General features: G+C 37.5%; 1 protein-coding gene across 1 annotated transcript in view; it reads left to right on the forward strand.

Moving 5' to 3' along the window:
- Window positions 1-8,932: 8,932 nt before the first annotated feature.
- LOC105545638 (chromosome unknown open reading frame, human C16orf97) overlaps window positions 8,933-25,418 on the forward strand; it is a 49,377-nt gene continuing 32,891 nt past the window's right edge. The window contains 2 exon segments of the mRNA XM_011988654.1: window positions 8,933-9,029; window positions 23,785-23,845. Coding sequence (XP_011844044.1) covers window positions 8,933-9,029; window positions 23,785-23,845 — 158 coding nt within the window.

Here is a 25,418-nt window from a genome sequence, read left to right on the forward strand (position 1 = left end):
TTCTTCTAGGTATGAGATTGGACTAAAATGGTAACTGAACTCAATGTTAGAATTTCTGAAAGTGATTTTAAAAGTAAAAGTCAACATCTAGCAATTAATAAACATCTATCTAAGATTTTATTTAGCACTTTAGTCACATATACAACACTCTTACCAAGATGAAGAAACTCCATGAGACTAATGAACTGATCTGCATTTGCTTTATATCTTTTTTCATAAATACACATATTTGAGTAGTTCCTGTTCTAATTGTTTGCAAATTCATTTGCATGATTTCCTTCAATATTTCATAGAACCTACAAAATTAATTACTTGATCTCTGTAAGAATAAGCACCCTGTCTCCTCCCTTTCTGTATTAAGGCTAATTTAAAGGGAGGAAAGCAATTTAATAGAATCTCATTGTTTACTCACATTACACGTGCATAATGAGATCTCAGTAGGAAAGGATGTTGAATGCTACCTTTGAGACTCAATTAGTACCTTGGGGCAAAAATATGATAGTCTAACCATGTAGTCATTAAGACTTCCCAGATGATAACCTTTGAATGGTCAGACCTGTAGTTTCTAGAGCTCCTCTCAATTCTTCTAAAATGCTAAAAAGCAGGTTCAGAAGATGGTGGGCAAAGACTACAGGAGCCAGAAATCTCCATCGTCATCACTGTACTGGTCTGTCGAGGTGGCATAATTTCCAAAACTCACTGATGCCTTACGCTTGATACAATGATGTAATAAGCTAAAACAGAGCAAGAAAAATTATTCTCTCATATATTTTCCTTTTTTGGAGCCATTTCTTGACATTCCCCCTATATCCTCTCCATAAAGAGTTGAAATAAAACAGTATGACGAACACTGAAAACTGATACAGAGGTTGTTTGTCTGAAGAAAAGTTTGGATGCCATTTTCTTTTTTCAGTTTCATTCTTTTCCTCAGGTGTTCTTTACATTAACTAGAACCTATCTTAAGTATATTATGCGCATTCATTCAGATTTTTTTTAACAATGACCATCTTCATTTATATATAAGGGCAGTTGATTTAGAGGTTACTCAATCCATTGTGTCTTTGGATGTTGCAGCACTATTTATTCAAAGTTAGTTGGACAACATCATTTTGCTTACATGTAGTCGTGTTCCAAAGAGAATTTAATTTTGCTTACAAAGATACCATATCAAAATGATGTTGTGTTCATTTTTATCACTGCCTGAAATCTTGAGGGCAATCAAAATAGCAGGTAACACAAAGATTCTATTGGTCATTATTGGACACTTTTTGCAGTTGAGGACACTGTAGTCACCAAGTCACTTATTCAGTGTCTGCTGTGCCCTTGTACAGAGTCTGCCGTGCCCTTGGCACTGAGTTGGATACTGTAAAAACATTACCTGATGAATTTTATCTCCAGGAACATTTCCCCTTTTCAGAACTCAGCTATTCGGGAAATTTCTCCAACTAAAAATAGTCAAGAGACATGAATCTTTGATCAAACCTTTCATCATTCCAAATAATGGAATTGTTCCTCTGGCCCTGACTAGAGACTTATTTACTCATACTTTGCCCGTGTGTTTAACAATCTTGATTTTCTGATTTCCCAGTTCATGATGCTTTAGGAACAGTGAGTTGGAAGGTGATAGAAGGTTCCCATTAGAGGCTGGGCACGGAGGCTCACACTTGTAATTTCAGAACTTTGGAAGGCTTAGGAAGGTGGATCACTTGGGCTTAGGAGTTTGAGACCAGCCTGGCCAACATGGTGAAACCCCATTTCTACTAAAAATGCAAAATTAGCCTGGCATGGTGGCATGCACCTGTAATATTAGCTGTTCAGGAGGCTGAGGCAGGACAATTACTTGAATACAAGAGGCAGAGGTTGCAGTGAGCTGAGATTGCGTCAGAGTGAAGATTCCCATTGGAGGCACAGTAATGGCTGAAAGCCTCAGCAATAGGAGGAGAAATTTGAAAAACAAATAGATAAAAGACAATATGCTTCAGACTATGAGGGCATTAAGTACAAGGGTACCAATAATAAGGCACAGTGCAATAATGGATGGCGAAAACGTGCTTAACATACTGTGTTTAAGAAGACAGAGATGTATAAGATACACCATAAATGTTCTTCTTGCCAAAATATTTACAATTTTAAAAATGCTTGGGCTTAAGAAAGAAAACTATCAGTTATCTGGAAGACTCAGCCACTCTGGTGGATTTATTTTTCTGTATAGCAGACGTTTTAGCATTGTTGATGAAGCACAGCTAACAGTAAACATCAAGTGGTAGGATGTCATTAAATGCTGGGTTGTCTGCCATCTCTTTCCATAGGTTCTAAGAAAAAGTAAGTGATTGAAAGCTCTAATAGTGAAAGAAGGTTTACAAGTCTGTGCTAGGTCTTAAAGCTAAACTAGAATTTGAATAAGTAGTGGGGTTTCACACTGATTAAATATGAAGTCAATTTTTTTGTCCCTTTATTCTCATCTTATCTCTGGATAGTAGTCCAAGAAAATGGACCACTTGAGAGTAGAGATTCTGTAAAAATCCAAAACAAAGTCTTCCATCTTCACTGTTTCCTCTGCCTTCTTCCACCTCTCTTCCTCCAACCATCCTGAGTCAAGTTATTCTGCTCCAGTGTGACATGAAGAGCAGAGTAAGGCAGTAGAATCCATGTCTTAGGTTTAAATTCTGGAGTTTACCAACTGGTACCCTTGAACAAGATGTTGAGCCTGTGTTCCTGCAGATGACACCAGCACTCACAAATTATGATCCCACTGATCGTGAATCATTAGGACAATGCTGGTGATGAGTATTTTCCACAACACAAAATCCTATAAGAAACATTTTAATGTTAATTTTCCATTGAGTGATGAGATTCTTCATCATTCTTCTTTTCTCTCTCTACACACCTAGGACCTCAGGGGCCTGATTATGGGAACAAACTGTCCTTTGGGACTTTAAATTACTCAGCAGCAATACCAATGCTGTGATTATTATTGCATGTAGTTTAAATCTCTGCATGAAGAACAGATAGGTGTAAACACCTCTTTTTCTTTCCAGTATTTGCTATAGGAAAGTATGTAAAAAATGACTATTTGGCTGATCAAGTGAAATGTACTAAGAAATTATAAATGTGTAGATGGCAAGAATGAAAGAGGGAATAATTATGACTCCAAGTCAGTCTGTCTGGAGGTTTGGGGAAATATAGTGATTGATAAATGCCTGTTCAAGTCATCATGGTCTGTTCCACAGGCTGGAAATTCTTATTAATCAAATGAGGTGGGGCAGAGTGGCCACTCATACAAGATGAGCTTATTCTTATCCAAACCAGCCTGGTTATCCTTGCATTTACCAGGGGTAAGGCCTGCCGTGTCTCACTCAGACTTGTACTCTGCTTAAGTTTTCCTCCTAATAAGAAATAACTCATTGTTGTAATTGATTTGAGAGTGAATCCCACTTTGTGTCCCCAGGGAAATCTGCAAATGCCCAAGGCTCATCTTGTCCTCTCTCATCACCATCCAGCCTCATCTCCTTGAACCCCTCCTCCCATTGGAGCCAGCATGATCTATTTAAAATGCAAATCTAACCACTACTCCTGTTATTCTCTAAGTCTTTCAGAATAAATTCCAAATTTCCTAGCATGGACTACAAAACCCTCTGCGACTGGTTCCCTGCTCTGCGACATAGCCTTCTGCCAATCACCAACTACAAATTTATGGTCTACCAATGCCAGAGTACTTACCATTCATGAGGCCCTCCCCTTCTTACCAAGACACTGTTTACACCTCCATGCCTTTGTGCTGTTCTCTATATTAGAGCTTCCTTCTGTACTCTTTTCCGTGCTAGTCTTCCTCATTCTTCAAGATTTAACACACACATTTTTTTTCTGACAAACCTTTCTTTGTAACTCCAGAGTGGGAACTGAGGGAGTTTGTGGTTTTTGCTCACATCGATCTTTGTGCATAGCTCTCTGCTTATCATAGTACATTGAAATGATCTGATTATGTGTTCTTTTCCCATTAAAAATGTGTGCTTTACAAAGACAAGGACTGTATTTTGTTTATCTCCAAGCACTTAGCATCAGACTTGGCAGCCTACTCAGTAAGTGTGTGTCAAACTGAACCATTGTGTTTCTAGAACCTTCTGACCATGTGATCCATTCATTGCTTCATGAGTGGAGGTCTACTTTGATTACCAGACAAACGGGAGAACTGGAATACTTACCAAGCCAATAGAGATTAGCTGGTGGTTGTCTACATATTCAACTGAATCAAAATCTCTATGTTTCAAAAGTCATTTTAACATCTCCTGTGTTGCTAGCATCATAATAGGCATTACAAGCATCCACTAATGACCAGGCAGACCACCTGTCCTCAAAAGATTTGTTCTCTAGAGAAATAAAGCTAAATCTAGATGCTGCAAGAAAAGTCACAGCCTTGGGGTTTCAGTGAGAAGACAGACCAAATGCTTTTGAAGTAGTCAGAAAAGACGATAGGGTAAGAGATACTCCAAATGCCATTGGAAAATGGCTAAGACTTTGAAAAATAGAGATAGGGAAGAGGTAAACAGGAAGTGGGAGATGATGCTTTCTAGCCAAAGGAATATCACAGGAAAAGACATAGAAAAGCCCTGAGTATAGTTAGGTAACATGAGCACTCCTGATAGTTCACAATCTCACTCCAATGTGACTCATCTTCCATCCATTACCCGCACCTCCAGCCTCCAGCCACCTTAACTCCTTTCTCTGGCCTAATGGTTCACAATAGAGTGATCAACAGAACTATTGCTGGGCCCCATGCCCAGATTTCAGATTCAGTAGTTTAAGTGATGCTGTGATCTGGGCCACTTTTGAGAACTGCTGCAAAACTTCCCTTTTAACACCATCACGGCAAATACCTGAAGGCATACTCCCCACTCCCACCCCAGACACCTTAGCAGATGAGTTTCAGAACTCAGAGCCTTGGGTACTTCGCATCTGGAGGAACAACTGTCCCTGGAAACCACAGCCAACCGTCCATTGGCAAAGTGGCCACCACCATTTCAGTTGCAGAGCAAGGCAGTGCTTTCCCATCATCCTGGCAAATGAAAGACTAACTTAGACCATCTGGTTCTGTAACACCCTCCTACACCACTGCTTAAAAGCAACCGAACATATTTTCTCTTACATTTTGTCAATAAAATATTGCTCCCCCAGGCTGTTGGCTTACCACATTTGCAGCCCTTAAGCAAAGTGGGAGGAGTTAGTGGTGGCACCAAGAGGACAGCCATGAGCAGAGCCCCTCAGCCTTTTGCTGTTGACTCTCCACTACCCCCTCTTCTTGGGGGCAGATCCTTAAACTGATGCCTCAAAATATTTTTTAAAAGCGCAACCAAATATATATGAAGACCTTTCCTGGCTGCTGTGCCCTTTCTGTCCTGTTAATTTTGCTTGGCTTTAAGGGAGTGAAGAATCAATGTCTAGCATTTCCAACGGCCAGGTAGAGTGTGTACACATTTATTAAGATTAATTAAAAAGTAACAAATTGTAAAGTAATAACATTAACAACCAGAAGAAAAAGTGTAGACATTTTGACAGTCTTTTTGAATTTCATTAAAAGATGGTAGTGACAAAAACCCCAGAGACTATTTCTACTTTACTAAAGAAATAGGTCACAGATTCAATTACAGTCACTGAAGCATGGACTCAATCTATCATGGCAAATTAAGTACATTTTAGCAACCTACTTTCCTTTAAAAATTTTATAGACACTTTCGGTGGAAGAAGAAAGACTATAGAAAAAAAAAAAAAAGAAATTGCAAAACCAAGTCCCACCCTACTCCCCCCCTAGGCTTTGAGTAAGCATTTGGCTTATTTGCTTTGGGTATAAGACAGAAAATCATTAAGAAATACTCAGCGTGCTCACAATTATTACTCTTCACTCTTTCATGGTTTAATGATGCAGATTTGGAATTGGGAGTGGGAAATGGCTCCAAATTAGAATCGCTAAGTCTTCAAAGTAAGGCTTTGTTCTCCAGGCGGGGCCCCACCCCCTGCTTTTAAAACAGGACTATTTGTACTCGATAGCTTTTATCCTTTTTTTTTTTTTTTTTTTTTTTTTTGGCCTTTGAGTCTCAGCAGACCCATTGAGTTCATTTCTGGAAAGATAAACAAATAAATAAATAAGACTTGTGTGGCCTGTGGACATATGGTTTAGCAAAGTGCTGGTACTGGGAGAAGGAAACACCATCTTGCCCATAACAAAACTGGTTTCATGTTGACAACTGATGTTTAGGAAAGGCCTCTTGCCCAGCAGCGAGCAGGGACCATCTTCGAGACACGCAGCCACAGTAACCACCAAGCGTGAAGGACTGAGATCCTTATGTGTGCCCTTTGACAAATAAGAACCTGGAGCTGCTTATGGCCTTCAAAACCCAGGGCAGGAGTCTTAGGAATCTGTTGATTGGCCTGGCCAGGAAGCTTCAGGAGCCCAGGTATAGGTCTTGCTCCTCAATGACGTGGCCAGCAAAGCCCCAGTCCGGTCAGTGCTGGGAGTGCTTAATCCATGGCAGCACCACCTTTTCTCTTACAGCTCTTCCTGGTCTTTTCCCAGTGCTTCTGTGTAATGGGCACAAAGAAGTAAGCAATTGCATGTGCTCCCCAGAGAAGCATTATAGTGCTTCATGCATCTCTAAATTATCTTGCTATTGCCCAACTAAATCAGAACCTCTCATCGGCCAGGCTGAAGGCTAAATTTACTGATTGAATCTCAGTAGAGCTAACTGGTAGAACTAAATTTTTAATTTGAATTGCGAAATTGCAACTCCCTTAGAGGTGAGGTTTCACAGCAGCTAGTACTCTCCAAAATATTGCAAATACAGAGGTATTCACAGTCTACTTGCTTGGTAGTATCTCTCTTCACAGATAGGTAAATGATAGAGATAGATAGATAGGTGATAGTTAGATTTAGAGATAGATAGAGATAGAGACAGATAAAAATAGAGATAGAGATAAAACTGAGTCAAGAGCTACCAGGTCTTCTTACAGTACCAGCTCTTTGAAACTACAGAGTTGGTATGTCTACCTGTGTGCTCTTTAACTCCCATCTGTGAGACTATTCCTGGAAAGGGACAACAATGAGGTTGGGGATGACTCATGAGACCAGAAAGTCTAAAGACTGGCAGCAAACTGAGGCTGCAGGTTCTCCATATAAAGATGGTGAACTCACATTGGTACTCACGTGCAGTAGCTATACTTGTCCTGAATAGATGAGGGGACAAAAAAAGATGCGTATTTAGGTGGCTGCCTAGCCTCCCACTTAGTTTAAGATGGTGTGATACGTACATTTCCTCTATTTATCCTTCAGCTAACTTGATACAGTAGCAAACCCTATTGCTGCTTCTGAGTTTAAACCTGTACTACTGACGTCTTGGTGAAAAAAAAAACAACAACTAAATATACCTAAATATATTTATAAATGTGTAATATATTCAGTAATGTTTAGCACATAATAATTTTATATGCTAAATACAATTTTATACTGTATTATGAATTACACTCAGTGCAGCGCGATGGTCATACTGTGAAAGGCCCCTGGGAACTGAGACCAAAGGAAGAGTTGTTCCTACCTCAAGTTCACTGGCCAAGTGTAGAAAATGCCTGCAGGATTTAAAGCAAGGTCCTGTCCTCAAGCATTCTGGTTTAGCTGTTCCAGAGTGGGCCAAGTTTTGGTAGTTGTTTTTTAAGCTTTGTCAGGTGATTCTAATATATAGCATGGTCTAGTATCATTGATTTAAATTTTCTTTCTCTTTCTGTATTCGCTGAATTTGCATAATTTAAAATGACTTTCAGTGTGACTCCCTTATGCTGCTCTCTCCTGCCATTTGGGGAACAGTCAACTTCCAAGACCAACCTTGTTTCTGGAGAAGGATTCTTCCCACATGGGAAAGGCAAGGATGGTGCTGAGCCTGGCAAGTCTCTGCTCGGGGCCTTTGACTGTGCCTGAACACACATTTGCTAAAACTGACAAAGTAAGACAGGAGGTGGGGCTGCCCAGAAGGACAAGTGTTTCGCTTTGTAGCCTTCGAAATGATTTTAAACCCCTGAGATCAATGCTGATAAGATGGATATTTCAGATCAATGCTGGGCAGTATGAAGCCAGAAACTGGTCGGAAAACCTCTGGAAATACGTGAGATACAGCTCAAAACTCTAGATAAAATCCATCTTTCTCTTGTTTGAGTTTTTAAAAGGTAGAATCAGATGGTGCACTAGGCTTGGTGTCCTTGGGAGATGGCCTAGCATAATAGTTAGGATTACAGACACAGAAGCTAATTTGTCTGTGTTGAACACTCACTCTGCCATTCGCTAAGTGATTTGGGGCAGGATACTTAATTCCCATGTGCCTCACCTTCCTCATCTGCAAGATGGGGACACTAATCACACCTAACTCATAGGGTAATTCTGAGGATTAAATTATGTAGTGCATGTAAACTGCTGAGTCTGGTGCTTGACACACATTATGTGCTGAAGAAATACAGCCATTGTTCTATGTATTATCAGAGGCGTTATGCAGGGTAACTAATTGCTGGATGATTCATTCTATGTCTTCAGTTACATTTTCTTTCCCTAGCTTACATAATAGAATAAAGGATATATTTTCAGAAAAAAGATATTGATGTCCACCCCTGGTGGATCATCAGTGAGGCAGTATAGGAAAGAGGGCTTGGAACTGGAAGCCTTGTACCTTTCAGCTACCTGTGGGTGACTTTGGGTCAAGCCCTTGGCATTGTTTGAATCCAAGTTTTATTAAGTTCAAACATAGGATTTACTTTCATTGCATCCTTTACTGAGATTTTCACTGGGTCCTTATGAAAAATTATTCATGTTTATGTCACACTTTACAGAGAACTTATAAATCATTGCATTCAAGCCTCATGCTAACATGTTGAAAAATATACTATTATCCCCAATTTACAAATGAAGAAATGGAAGTCAAGACTTTTCCCAAGGCCACCAAACTGGTTAAGTGGCAAGTACTTAAGGCTCGCAAGTTCAGTGATGTTTGTAATAGACTGTAAGTGCACCATTTTAGATAAATGGCATATGGCAACATGCCTAGGAAATTATAGTGTGCAATATAAGTGGTATGTATTATCATTATTTGGGGAATTTCCCTTTGATATTATGTAAAGAGAAAGGTAGCACAGAAATAACAAGCCTTAGGTATTATAGTCAGTCACTCATCATTCATTAGCAGTAAAGTTGGTGCCCAGTGACTGAATCCCTATTCCCAGTGTTGATTTAGGACAGACATCATACTATTGATGCCTTTTATCATTTACCCTTCTTTCCTTTGCTGATTTTCACTTCAAGGTGATACACTGCTGACCTATTAAACAGTGATCTTTGTCCACATGAAAATTAATTAGCTGATAATTGTCTGGAAGATAGAACAGTGACTAAGAGTTTGGAAAGTAGAAGGAAGTTCTCTAGGAAGTAAACTAACCAGAGTTTTTTTGGTTGAGTTATTTCCTTCCATCTGAGTCTCATTCTGTCTGCCCCTACTCCTGCTCCCTGAGAAGCTCAAATATCTCTTGATGAACTTGGCATAATAACCACACACAGCTGGACGGCAATATGGCTTGAGAAGGAGTGTACTCACAGCCTGTAATGTTAGATGAGCTTCAATTTGTTCAAACTACTTGCTGTGTCAGTCTGACTCCAGGCATCAGTGTGAAAAATGAGAAATTTAGTTACCTATATAGATAGTAATAGCCACATTCATACCTTGAAATGTTGTAATATTTTTGAAGTTACAATGCACACACGTTTCAGGCGATTGTTGCCACAGTTTGGTGAAATAGGCAGGTGTTTTCTTCTTATTATAGAGTAAACAAATCTCAGACCTGGGGAAATTTTTGACTGGTCCTGTTTTACAGGGGCAGACTCATGTCTTTACTAACTCTGCCTTTTTGTGTGGACACTAATCTTTTGCCTACCCAGGACAACCACTACCAGGACAAAGTATTCGTTTATTTTGTAAAACTAGGCCCTTTTTTGGGGGGTGGAGCTCCTATATTCCCAACTATACATATTTGTTTACAGTTACAATGCATTGATCAGATCTTATACCCTGGACATGATTGATTGATAAAGGGTTGGACATCCAACCCAATGTAGGCCAATCTCTTCCCCAAATTTTTCAAATTGGAAATAGGAGACAGAAGTTTACAGCCATGGAAGCTTAGACAGCCGTGTTTTTCACTGTGTTGAGAAAGCTGGTTTGCATGGAAAGAATGAAGCCAGCAAGCAGAGAAACAGAGTTGGGGAAAAGAGAGAATCTGGGTGGCGTTGGAGTCCCTGGTACCAGTTGTTCCTAAGACTGTGTCCGTTGGGCTTCAATAAGGGTTTGTAAGAGTTTTTTCTCTCAGATTCAGCTCTATCATAAAGTGGTGACAGGCATTGCATTTCAGAACCTTTAGCTCTTTAGCAAAGTGTGGCAACATTTTCGACTTTTACTAGAGAGTTCTTAATAGTTTCTTGTGCAAATGAGGCCAATTAGCCAATCCTGAAAACAGGCATATGGATCCATGTATACTATTTGGGTTGTGCAAGAAGTTCAGAGTGTACTATGTGGAATGCATTAGGCGAACATCTGAGAGATTTGAGATTAATGAAGTGGGAAAATAGGAGGTTGGTGCAAGGGAGCTATATGTAATTGACATCCACTCATTTGTTAAGGTCAATGTAGAACCTGTTTTTTGGTAGATATGTCTTTTTTTTTTTTTCTACAGCATCTTAAAAACTATGCATAAAATTCTCAGCAATATAATTCTTACATTTGTGAGCATTTACATTAACAATGCCTTTTATGCACATTCTTGCCTTTACTTGTCACAAAACCTTGTGAGATAGGGAGGTCCTATCACTCCAAATGCTTTTAGTAATGAGGACAGAGGGGCTTGAAAAAATTAGTGGTTGAGGAGACAGAATGCCCTCGGAGGTTTTATTGGATAGTACTTCTTGACGGTGTTTATATAAAGGATCTAGCAAGTTTCCAACCTAAGTGGATGTTTTTGTTCTTGGTATTTTTTCCCACCTCTTAACACTTGCCTGCTCTAAATGTCTGAATTCTCCAGGGTTACTGAGCAATCCTCTGCTTTTTAGGCACCAAGTGTAGCTCGTGTAATATCTATGAATTTAGTTTTTAAGTTTTCTAAAGCTAATGCCTAAGGCCTTCTTCAGAATATTTTACAATGGTTTATTGCTTTTTAAAAATAATTGTGTATCAACCAGGATTGGCCTAGGACTCTCATAAATTTTTATAAACTTAAAAGAGACGATGTTTTATAATTTGTTAAACTCCAAAAAATATAGGTATATTTTATGATCTCCCCATTTTTTCCTTCTCCTGGCTTTCTTTTTGTATAATGCACAGCTCTCCCACTCTTAGCAAGGAGGGTTCGAGTGCAATTGGCTTCAGCATAGGGATTCTGATTGGGTTAAGGCAATAAGCCACGCCTATCTTCCCAGCTGAGATTGGTTCAGGGATGGACCCTTAACCCCGTCTGAGCCAATGAGAGGGTGAGTTACAGGCGAGAGAACTTCAGGAAGAGGCATTCTTTTCTCCAGAACAATGTGATTCAGTGGGACCCTGTGAGACACGGACCTATTTGCAAATAGGTCATAGGTAGAATAATAAAACTCTAGTGTCATAATTATTTTATATAGGGCCTGATTTAATGCATTGTGGAATATTCCACTGAATGAAATCATCTTGCAGACTGTAAGCAGCAGACTAAGATATTAAGAACTAGAATTTGTACACCGTGATTGATTATATTACAATAATTTAGTTCAAAGTAGACATCATTATATCTCATCTAGAATTTCCTTCTAATGTGAGGAAATGTTTCTGCATGGTAAATTTGGTCAATTTTGCAGCACCTGTTTCTGAGCCAGAGACCCTTACAACTCCCTGCGGCTGGAATGCTGGGGGTTCTGGAAGCTGGCCAGCACCCCTTTGACTCTAATATGGAGTGGACATGTGCCCTAGGGTTTCCCCTCCAGTCTAACTGTTGTCTATCCCAGGCCTACTGTTTTCAGGAAATGCTACACAGTTGCATAAACAAGTTCAAAACCAGCTCCATTTTTCTGGTTGACCGAATAGTGCTGTTTAACATGGAAAAGACATTTACTGGTGAGTCCTCCTTTGTAGTTAAATTCATTCCGATTGCCCCATCTTGTGGAAGAAAGAAAAATAGCCAGATTCTTCTCTTTGGGTATATACTGTAAAAGAAAAAATTCAACCCATTTATCTCTCTCTTTGTCTACAAGCTCTTCTCTTTCACATGATACATTCCAAATACATTATTCTGAAGAAAGGCCTGTAGTCCTCACATATTCGCAACCTGATCCCCTTTCTTTACTGATACAAGACCAGTGTGCGATGGTTGCATTCAGAAGTGCTAGACAGAAATTCATTGCTGCAGGGGAGAACTCAAGCTCTGCCACCAGAATGTAGGCCCAAGTCAGAATCCATTTGTGCAGGTCAATCTCTCAACCTGCTGAGTTATTCTCAGAATCCTGGAACAATAGTGATCACTCTGTTTCCAGGTATTTGAGATACTCTCCTCTTCTTAGTCCAGTCTGCCTTGTATTCACTCACTGGTACATCGTTGTCTATTCAGAGGAAGAGTAGATGGAATCAATTCACATATTTGTTCATTCACCAATCTACTTATTTATCCATTCATTCACCTTTTAACTTTTTTTTTTAACTTAACATTTATGTATTGAGAATCTTCCATATGCCGTGTACCATGCTAGGTACTAGGGAAACAGTAATGGGCAAAAAAGTCACATAATCTACCTTTATGGAATTGGCACTTTTATTGGAGCTGGGTGCAGATATTAATTAAACAATCAGACACATATATAATTGAAAGTTGTGATAAGTCTATGGAGGGTACTGTGGGACCATAAAAGAAAGACCTAATGTATGGAGCCTGACTTTTCAGGATAAAGGGGCATTTGAGCTGAGATCTGAAGAGTAGACACTCAAGGAGAGACAGGGGCGTGTGGCAAGAGCATTACAAGCAGAGCCTGTGAGCTGGGAAGAATGCAGTGACTGCAGCGGAGAGAAAGGAGACAGAGTGGCTCCCAAGAAAGCTATAGAATCAGTCAGGAACCAGATTATGTTGGGCTTTGAGGACATATTAGGAGTTTGGCCATCTGACCACATGGTTTGCAAATAGGAAGCACTGTTCTTTCATCAAACAAGGCTGATTTAGTCTGACCTTCCTTTGCTCTGGCTCACAACAGTTGTGAAAAAGGAGCCAAACCAGTGCTTTCTGGGTGTCCCTATCTCCTTCTGGGCCAGCAAAATGCGATAGGTTCCACTATTTATCCTGTGCCCATCCTCTGCAACCTTTGAATCACAGCTACATCTTGATAAGTTGTTGTGTAATTTCTCAAATTACAGTTTCTTTGTGGGGGACGCCTACGATTTACCTAGCACCTAAGGGTGTTTGTTTGTGGGTACAGATGACTGTTGATTCTGTCTCTAAGCGACAAAGAACAGCTTGCCTCTGCAAGCAGTCAGCCTGAAAGTTGCACAACACTGACATCTGCTGCTTGTATGCAGTCTGAGATTGTACCAGGTCAGAAAGAGGAAATGTAGTAAAACTAAATGTTTGAAAACGTTGGGCAAATGCGCGCGCACACACACACTCACACACACACACACACACAGGTGTGCACACACAGCTCCTCTGCAACCTTTGGTCTTGTACTTCTGATTTTTCAATAATATACAAGAATAGAAGGCTAATTTCAACATGATGTTTTCTTACTGTCAATATTTGCCAATTGGACGAGGTATTCACATGATGGAAGATGAAGTTTCTGCTTGGCTTTGGAGGAAAAACAATTGACAAAAACCTAGATCAATGTTTTCACTTTGCAAATATTAATACAAGGCATAGAAATAAATGAAAAAAGGTATCAACTTTCATCACAAAAGCAGCTTAATGATAGTGATTTTGTGGATGACATATAATATTTGCATAGTAATTTACCATTTCTAAAGCATTTTAAGATATCTTTTCACATTTCCTTAGTCATTCAACCATTTATTCACTATATAATGAGTGCCCATTTTATGTGAGTGATTAGTCTAGGCTGCAAGGATTCTCTTGGTCCTGGCAGGGTAATTAAGGAAGAGTACAGCATAATGCTTAACCCAATATACATTGGATTCAGACTTTGCTGCTCTAAGTGTCCATGTCCTTGTGTGTTTAATGGCCAGTGACAATAACAATGCCTATCTCATCGAAATGTTGTGAAGATTAAGTGAAAATAATACATGTAGAACATTTGCTACAATGCCTAGTACATCACAAGGTACTTATGGAACCATGACTTTAGGTATCCCAATTTTTAATGTAGGAAACAAAAGATTTTCGGCTTAACAATGTTTCATGATGAGAAAGTAAAAAATGAGTATGCAGTTCATGAGTTTATGACCGGGATATCATGAGGGTTGATGGAAAGGGGTAGGTTGAGAAGGCTGGGAAGGAGGGCTGGTCCTATTATCAAAGAAATCTAGTGTCTAAGAAGTTTTGGCTTCATCGTGTAGGGAGATTTTAAGGGAACGCTGTTCTCAGAGTAGTGCTTTAGGAATATAGATTATTGCGGTTAAATGACAGGAAGGAACAGAGATAGAAAGCAGAACCATCAGTTAGGAAGTTCTTACATGGGCTCTGGTCTGAATTAATTGGGCCTTGAGACAGACCAGAGATGATGGTGGGATGCAGAGTAGTAGGTTGATGAGGATATGACAGAGAATGAATCTAGATGAGATGTTGGCTGTTGAGTGTTTATTGGCTGTTTCATGGGATGGCTACATTATAGCCTTTGAGATCTCATTCCTTGGAAACACAGAAGAAAATAATTTTTCCCTTTTTTCTGCTTTGCTGTTTATGTTGTGTGGAGATGAAATTCTAACCCAGAAAATTCAGTGTGTCCCAGCAACTCGTTTATACAGTAAACAGTCTGTGTTCCCTTGACAGGAAACTGCCAATGGCCATTAGAACAATCACACATTCTTCCATCTGAGAAAGGCAGCCAGGACAAACTTTGAAAATCTAATATGATTGGTCATATGTCTAGATCCTCTGGGTTTAGACTTCTGAAGTAAAAAATCTCTAAAAGTTGTTTCTGGAAAGTGAAGAGAATTAGATCTTTAAATGTAGTGAAAGTGAAGAGAGCAAAGTAAGAAATGGAAACTATTAACCAGCACATGTAATAAACATATGTAAAACTGTATAATCTATAGCAAATAGCAAATACATGTTCTTTTTTATTATGGAAACATTTGTCAATATTTATCATATTACCATAAAGAAAATCTTAAGAAATTCTAAAACATACAAACCTTAGAGCAACTCAAACCCAAGGTTACAAATCATTTACAAAAGTATGTAGCCTCATTGTGGATATTTTGGTTATTAAACAAGAAAGATGTAAAAAATTTAAATAAATTAAATATTTAACTTATGAAACTAAAGATAACACCAACACAATCCAAGTAAAATTATTAGATAACTAATGATAATAACAACTGAATTTAATAAATTAGAAAACAAAATGCAATTAATAACCAAAAACTTCTTCAGAGCATTAAAGTTACCCCCTCTTCCTTGAAAGTATTTAAAAGAAGAGACAAGAAGAAAGAGAACTACAACTTTTAAAATAAAACAGAAGTTAGAAATATAAATGTTAAGAGATTAGATGAGCTAGAAGAAATATTTCGTGCAACATTATGTCAATACATTTAAAAATATAGATCAAAATAATAACTTCCTAAGAAGATGAGTTGTTAAAATTGGCTCAACAAAGGTAAATCAAGGAAGCATCCACACTATTCCAGTAACCAGAAAATAAATGTAAATATTTGTCAAAGATCTACTCTTTAAAAAGATATCAGGATTATGAATAACTCTGTATGTAAATTTGATAGCCTAGAGAAAATGAACCAACTTCATGAATGACATAACCAAATCTCACACAAGGACAAACAGATTATCTAAATAAGCACATATCTATAACCAAATTGAATCAATAATTAATAACTTTCCAAAACAGATAGCACCAGACCTGCATGTATTCACTAGTGAACCCAAACAGTTAAGGAAGAAATGCTACTATGTTTTTACAGTTTCTTCCAGAAAATAGAAGGAATATTTCCTAACACGTTCTATGACACAGCATTAACATAATACCAAAACTAGACAAAAACATTACAAAAAGAGGAAACTAAAAACTAATATCTCTCATAAACATCGATGCAAAAATCTTCAATAAGGTACTAGCCAATCATATTTAACAATATAAAGAATTATGCACATAGCCAAGTGGGATTTATTCTAGGTATAAAAGTCTAGTTCAACATTCAAAAATCAATGAATATAATCTATTACATCAATAGGCCAAAGAAGAAAAATTATATAATCAGTTAAATCAAATAAGTAGTTGCAGAAAAAAAGTTTGACAAAATCCAACACTCATTCATCATGAAAACTCGCAGTAAACTAGGAATAAACAGGAACTTCCTCAACTTCATAAAGAATTCTATACAAAAAACAATAGCTAACATCATAATGGTGAGAAAATAGATGGTATCCTTCTAAGATCAGGAACAAGGTAATAATGTCTGCTTTCACCACTCTTGTTCAGCATCATATTGGAACCCCTAGCTAATGCAATAAGACAAGAAATGGAAATAAAATATATAAAGATTTGAAGAAAGAAATTAAGCCTTCTTTGTTAGCAGATGACACAATTGTCTATGTAGAAAATTTCAAAGAATAAATAAATAAATAAATAACTCCTGGAGCTATTAAGCACTTATAGAAATGTTGCAGGATACAAGGCTACTATACAAAAGTCAACTGATTTCCTATATACCAGCAAGCAACAGGATTTGAATTAAAAACACAATACCATTTACATTAGCACTAAAAAAGAAAATGAAACACTTAGGTATAAATCTAAAAAAATGTATACAAGATCTATATGAAGAAAATGACAAAACTTTGATGAAAAAATTAATGAATATTTAAATAAATGAACATATATTACATATACATGAATAGGAAGACTTAACATCATCAAGATGTCTGTTCTTCCCAAATAAATCAATATATTCAATACAGTACCAACCAAAGTACCAGCAAATCATTTTATGGTTGTCAACAAGCAGATTATAAAAAAGACCCAAAATAGCCAAAAAAATATTGAAGAAGAACAAAATTTGAGGTCTGACACTAGCCAACTTCAAGGCATACTATAAAGATAGAGTAATCAAGACACTGTGGTATTGGTGAAAACAGAGACAAATATGTTAATAGAACAAAATAGAGTACCCAGAAATAGATCTACACAAAGGTAGTCAACTGATCTTTGACAAAAGAGCAAAGACAATTCAATGAAGGAATAATAGTCTTTTCAACAAATGATGTTGGAACAACTGAACATCACATGCTAAAAAATGAATCTAGACGCAGATCTTACAGTTTTTGCAGAAATTAGTTTCAAATAAATTATGGACCTAAATGTGAACTACAGTACTATAAAACTCCTAGAAGGCAACAAAAAAATCTAGGTGACCTTGGGTTTGGCACTGATTTCTTAGTGATCCATAAAACAACATTGTGATCAATCAATTGTGATCCATCAAAAAAATTGGTAAGTTGGACTTACTTCATTAAAATTAAAAATTGCTCTACAAGCACACTGTCAAGGGAATGAAATGACAAACTACAGAATGGGAGGATATATTTGCAAAAAACATATCTAATAAAGGACTAGTATCCAAAATATAAAGAACTCTTAAGATTCAACAACAAGAAAACAGCCAACTTTAAAAATGAGCAAAAGACCTGAACAGGTATCTCACCAAAAAAGATATGCAGGTGGCAAATGAGCATACAAAGAGATGCTTACCATTATAGTTTACTATGGACCTACAAATTAAAAGGATAGTGAGATACCACTACTCACCTATAAATTAGAATGGCTAAAATCCAAAACACTGACAAATGATGAGGACGATGTGGAGCAACAAAAGCTCTCATTCATTCCTGGTGGGAATGCAAAATGCTGCAGCCACTTTAGAAAACAGTTTGGCAGTTTTTTCGAAACTCAACATATTCTTACAATACAATCAGCAACTGCTGTTTTGGATATTTAGCCAAATGAATAGATAATTTATGTCCACACAAAAACCTGTACATTAGTGTCTACATAGCTTTATTTGTAACTGTCAAAACACAGAAATGATCAAGATGTCCTTCAATAAACAAAATAATAAACAAATGAAGGCAAGCCCATACAACGCAATATTACTTTGCAATGAAATGAAATAAGCTACCAAGCTACTAAAAATGTGCAGGAACATTAGTACATATTGTTAAGTGAAATAAGCCAATCTGAAAAGGCTATGTACTGTATGATTACAATTACGTGACAACCTGGAAAAGGCAAAACTATGAGGACAGTCAAAATATCAGCATTTGTCACGGGCTTGTGCAGAGGGAGGGGAGGGGAGAATGAACAGGTGGAGCCCTGGATTTTTAGGGCAGTGAAACTATTCTGTATGATACTATAATGGTGGGTACATGTCATTAATACATTTGACAAAACCATTAGAATATACACCACCAAGAATGAACCCTAATATGAACTACAAACTTTAGTTAATGATGATGTATCAATATTGGCTCATCAGTTGAAACAAATATGCCACAGTAATGCAAGATGTTAATAATAGGGAAAATTGTATAGGGGAGTGAAGTTGGGAGTGAAGGGGCCTATGGGAACTCAATGTACTGTCTCTTCAATTTTCTCTAAACCTAAAATTACTCTAAAAATGAAGTCTATTAATTTTAATATATATAAATTAGATGTTGTTATATATAATATAATTATATAATTATATATATATATAAAATTAATGAATAAAAATTTAAAAATGATACCTTGGCTGAATGGTTTTATAGGGCACTCTTTTTTGAATTTAGGTGTTAAGGGCAGCTAACACCTAAATTATCCAGATAATGCAAGAATATTTTCAAGAAGCCAAAGATCCCAAATTCCTTTGAAAAAAATACCAAAACCAAATGGAAATTACACCCCAAAAGAAAGCCACAACCTAGCCTTACTTAAAAATGAAAATGCAAACATCTAATACAATTTCAGCAAAGAAAATACAGCCATGTATTAAAAGAAAAAAATTATATGTTTAACATTTTATTCTAAAATTTTTAGAAAGGGCCAATATTTGGAAATTTATTAAGGGGAATGCCACATCAAATATTTTCAGAAAATAAACTCTTGGCGATTCACCATACACATTAACATATCAACAATTTTGCAGTCCTATAGTACAGCAACCTGGTTTTGGTTTAAACCAGTTTCCCCAAACATATTTGACAAGGGAACATGCTGTTACTTTTAAGTTTTAACCACTAACATCCCATAAAATACACTGCTCAATGCGGACATGCTTCTCTCCTTCAAGTTGCATAAGGGGCTGTAGCAGGCTGACTCATGGTCCCAAGATGCCCATGTCCTAATCCCTGCAACCTGTGAATATGTTATCTTAAATGGCAAAGGGGAATTAAGGTTGTTAATCAGCTGACTTCAGATAAGGCAATTATCCTGAATTAACTAGAAACGCTCAATGTCATCACAAGGGCTTAAAAATGGAAAAGGGAGGCAGAAGAGAGAATCAGAGAAAGAGATATGAAGATAGAAACAGGTCAGAATGATGTGAGAATGACCTGACTTGCCCTTGCTGGCAATGCAGATGGAAGAAGGGGCCATGATCCAAGCAACCTGAGCAGACTCTAGAAAATGAAAAAGACAAGAAAGGGATTTCTTGAGAACCCTTTAGAGCCTCTTCTAAAGATTCCAGGAAGGAATGTATCCCTGCTGACACCTTGATTTCAGCCTGTTGAGATCTGTGTTGGGCTTCAGAAGTGTAAGATAATAAATTGGTGTTGCTTTAGCCACTGAGGTTGGGGTATTTGTTACAGCAGCAACAGGAAACTAATATACAGACTGTCTGTTTCAACACTTCCTTAAAAAAACCCCTTGCTTATTTTTGGTCTTCTACAATTAAACTTGTGAAATAAACATACTGAAGGGAAAGTGAGTTGGAATTAGTACCAAGTCAAAATTTTATAGCATTTTTACAGTATAATTGTCAGGTTCATTATTGTGGCTGTGGTGCAGTAGGAATAATATGGAACTTGCAGTTTTAATGTTTGTGTAATCTTGAGAACACCTTTTTTTCAGGTTGTTTGTTCTTTTATGCTATCTAATGGAGTTATTGTGAGAACTCAGAGTCACTATTTGACAGTACTTGAAAGCAGGGCTTTAGGGTGACTTGCAGGGTTTGAAACCTGGCTGTGGTCCTTGCTGGCTGTGTCATTTTGGGGAATTTATCTCCTGCTTACCCTGCCTATCTTACCCCACTCCATTTCTTATTTCCTTTCCTTTTTCATGCAAATTTTGCCAGGTAATACACTCATATGTGTTAAAAACCAATAAATTTATTATAAAATTTCAAACAGTGACACATCTTTGTCTTAACTTTATCATATATCTGCCTGGTTCCCCCATCACCCCCTCTCTGTGACATGCACCCATAGGTACCCACTGTTCTTAGTTTCTTACGTATATTCCAGACTTATGAAATTGAAGACAAAAAATAGAAATTCATATTTTACATAAAAGGTGTATACATTTTATACATCATATACATCGTATTGTACTTTTCTTTTTTTACTTAAAAATTTATCCTGAAGACCATTCTCTATGTGCACGTGGAAGGCCCCTTTATTGTTTTTATTTTTCCCAGTTGTATGATATAGCTATATGCATATATTATAATTTATTTAACCTATTTATGAACACAGTACTGTTTCTAGTCTCCTCTATTACAAACAGCATGGAGGTAAATGGTCTTATACATAAGTAATTTTACATGTTTGTAAGTATCAGTAGGAAAGTATCCCAGAAGTGGGATTGTTAAGTTAAAGGGTTTATACATTTGTAATTGGCAGATGTGAGTAAGTTTCTCACCTTCTCTTAGCTGTAGTTTCCTCATTTATAATTTACAGATAATCATAAACATACTTCATGAAGTGGTTTTGAGGATCTAATGACGTATCATGTAAAGCACTTAGCATTAAACACATTTTAACTTCTATTAATATCACTATAATATTATATCATGTTATAAATTGCAAAGTGCTAAGCATAGTACTTTAAATATAGAATATTAATGTTATCAAATTCTGTAAGTGCTAACTTGGGGATAGCACATGCAATCATATTTTAATAACTCACCTAATAGGTAGTAGTTCCTTGCAGTTAGCATATTTATATGTTAGTTTTGCTACTAATTTGTTTAAAATGTTCTTTTCCTTTAAAATATGCTAAAGACTTTCCCAATTATCCAAATTATGACAAATTGAGTAACAGTTAACTGCTCCAATGGTAAGTTACCCTTCTCTATTAAAATAACTTAAGCTGCATTTTAGCTAAAACAGCCCAAGTTGAAAGTTGTCCAAAGGTGTTATAAGAAATAATGTATCCCAATATGTTATTGGATGATTTTTATGAACATTAGAGGGGTTGGAAGATGTGTACCCTATTCTAAAAAAGATAAATAGTCCAATTGGAAAAAAGTCTCAACTCAAATAATTTAACTCTCTCATTATGAAGATTTCCATGAAATAATTGAAGAGTTGTTAGAATTCATATGAGCTGTACACCTTATACATTTCAACATATTTATTATGTAGGTGGTGTCTATTATATATTCATTATTGTTATATGCACAAAGATTAATATTTGCCGTTTGCTATCCATATGTAGGATAATTTTACAGGCCACAAGTTAGATAAAATCACACAAACAAAATAAATGTCTAGCTGTAATTAGCACCTTACAAAACTTTCAATTTGAATGTCATATAAAGAAACTATGGGATTTTGAAATATAATAGGTCAGGATTTAAGAGGCCTCTTTGATTTTCAGCTTTGATTGCAAAGAAAGGAAATAAACAGTATTGGTAGGATATGAGGGCGTCTTTTGGAGCTCAAGGGCAAGAATTACAGTTGGTTTTCACGAGGGGCTGTAAACAGTTTAGTTCATAGCTCCATTCTACAGATTTGATGGGTCCTGCTCTCTGCTTCCTTGACCAGCTTTTTTTTCAATCTAATGGGTTTTAACTGGATTGTACTTTGAAATAATTGCTACTCCAAAAGGGTAGCTCCGTAGCTACCTTGAGCTTCTTCTAAAAGTTCCAGGAAAAAAAACTTTAAAAAATTCAGAACAAAACAGAATTGTATAGTGAAAAGAATATTGGACCAGAGAGTAGTCAGCAATCCGGGATTCCAGCCTATCTCAACCATGATCTTGCTATGTGAGTAGGAAAAAATCCATGTAAGTACTCTCTTAGTTTTCTTTGTTCTACCCATTTGCAGGCACATTTATCCCCCAAATCTATGTCAAATATGCCTGTGTTCTCTCTTGCTAGTACTGGAACCTTAGACTGGTCTATTGCAATTGCAGCTCATTTTCTCTCTCCAGCCTGAGCTCACTACTGGAACAGTACAGTCAATACAGGGGAGAATGAAAATTCAAGCATGTATGCATTTTTTAGTCCAAATAATAAGCTTTATGATGATACCTTGGATAGAAATGTGTAATATAGCAGAAGGAAAACTGTAGGTGGTGAGTTGGAACATTCACTTTTACACATATTGAAGTCAAATTTCTTGTGTAAAACCTAGTTGACTTGTCTAAGACTCAGCAAGGCGGTCTTGGCTACAGCTATAGATTTGGAAACCAACGGAAAGTAGGTGGTGGTAAATCCACAGGAGAGAATGAAATACCCAGGGAGACTATATACTGAGAGGAGAAAATTCAAGCAAATAATTTCATAAGTGTGTTATATATCCCATCCCCTCACCCCCGACAGTGCCCCCCATAAAAAAGCCTCAATCAAACAAACAAAAACAGAGCGTGGCACAGCTGTTTCCATGCAGTTGGTTTATTTTGAGAAGTGTTCTCAAAGAACAAGAGTGGGGCATTGTTGGAGTGGAAGGAAAGGAGGAAAAGTTAAGTAAAGGTGATTGTCAAGCTGTTCACTATTGTGAACAACTGGAGTGGATCCCTTAGAGATTCACAGAGGAGCCATGAGGAATGCACCTCAGAGGGGAGGTTTATCTTCCCACCAGCTTCTGTGCCTCATTGGATAAGGATGGTCTTGTGGGGTGTCAACTCCCTCATACTTTCAGGTTTTCTAGAGACAGAATGACTGAAAGTTTCCTGCAGGCATCCTATACAATGATGGCAGAGAGCCCTGGACTTCCCTTTTGTTTGTCCATTCATTCATTTTATTGTTTTTCATTGAATATACACTTATTTTAAATGTGTGCCAGACACTAGGAAGTGGTTAAAGGTTAGAGCTCTTTCTTTGATATCCAATAAGGATGGGTCAACACAGGTATGGAGAAATCAAGAGGAGGTGGAAGAAGTAGAGAGCTTCACATCTGGTGGCCATTAACCCAACTTTTATAGGCACACATACCCTAAATATCCTTTCCATTTCACCATCCACTCTTAATTACTTTCAGTTATTCCTATTGAGGTCAGGGGAGGGGGTGGGAGGAGCGAATTTTAAAAGGGGTTTGGCTATTACCAGCTGTTTTCTTGGAGTGATTAACAAGTTTCTTCCATCTTTGTTATAGTCTGCCTCTGTGTTCCCTGGACACCTCCATTCCAGTGCAAGATTCCCATGGTTGAATTCATGTAAGTAAAATAAATATTTGGTGGAACTTGACTGGAGTAACTATTATTTATTGGCCTTTTGCTGTGTCTCAGGCTATTGTTATTCTTGTTGTAAGTGCCTTACTTGGAACATTTCATTTACTTTTTTCAAAAACCCCATGAAGAAGGTCAATTTGCTGAACCTGCCCACAGCCTCTGTAAGGACATGCAGGATAAACCTCATGCTCAACCCTTCACCATGAAAGATGTGACCAAAGTCCAGGTTATGTGTCCCATAGGATAATTAGAGGCAATTGTCGTAGAAGGAGAGCCTGGGCAGAAGAGCCTATAGATTCAGGTCAGTGGCTGGTGGCCAGGTCAAGCCATTTTTAAGAAGTGGCTGGTGGGTGAGAGATAGAGAAGGCCAAGAAGCAGAAATGGGAGAGGCCACCCTGAGAGATGGAGGAAGATTCTTCTGTTACTGAGAATTTTCATGTCTATAAAACCTGCATGCCCCTATGGCTTTTGTGCTGCAAATGGTTCTCTTTTTTTATTTTTATTTTTTTATTTTTATTTTTTTGAGATGGAGTCTCACTGTGACACCCAGGCTGGAGTACAGTGGTGCGATCTTGGCTCACTGCAAGCTCCGCCTCCCGGGTTCACGCCATTCTCCTGCCTCAGCCTCCTGAGTAGCTGGGACTACAGGGGCCCACCACCAGGCCCAGGCTAATATTTTGTGTTTTTAGTAGAGATGGGGTTTCACTGTGTTATCCAGGATGGTCTCGATCTCCTGACCTCGTGATCTGCCCACCTCGGCCTCCCAAAGTGCTGGGATTACAGGCATGAGTCACCGCACCTGGCCCAAATGTTTCTTTTACATACATTCCATCTTTCATCTGAGCTAGCTTGAGAGACTTGCTGTTCTTTCCAGCCTTGATTAGAACCCAAGCCTGTATTATCAGAACTCTAGCAGCATTCATCATGTTTAATCTATATTGTCAGGAGAGAGATAGTTTTGTCTAATGGGAATGGCTAGTAGTTAGAGATCAGGTGACGTGTTTTATTTACAGTACTACCCTTTACTTATCTTGTGTCCTTGGGCAAAAACACCCTTTTGGGTTTCTGTTTCCTGATCTATGAAGTGGGGATAAAATTGCTTACCATATCTCTTTTATACAAGGAGGATATATAAAAATAATATAAATTAAAGTGACTTAAAAGTTTACAAAGCAATATATAAATGCAAATCATCATTATTATATGTGACCAAATAAAAATATATTCATCATACAGCCTTTCACACTAGTAACATTTCTAAGAGCTGATCTAGCACTTGAGTTTCAGCAAAAGTTGTCAGATGTGCTCCTTCCTTATTCTAAGGAAACGATAGAAAAAATGTCTGAGTAGGCATACCTGCCATATGCATGCATATGTATTTCATACATGCTTTTTCACTGGAGCAATGCAAATAAAATCAGTGTTACTAATCCTTCCAGCTGGGTGAGAGTTTATTTTAAAGTCTGAACATTCATATGTTCACTGGTACGAATATTTTTAGGATACTCCACACAAGCCTGCTTAGTAGAAAAAAAATTTCAAGTGCCTTCTTGGACAG

This window comes from Mandrillus leucophaeus, unplaced genomic scaffold (assembly GCF_000951045.1).
Source record: "Mandrillus leucophaeus isolate KB7577 unplaced genomic scaffold, Mleu.le_1.0 Scaffold333, whole genome shotgun sequence".
Classification (NCBI taxonomy): domain Eukaryota; kingdom Metazoa; phylum Chordata; class Mammalia; order Primates; family Cercopithecidae; genus Mandrillus; species Mandrillus leucophaeus.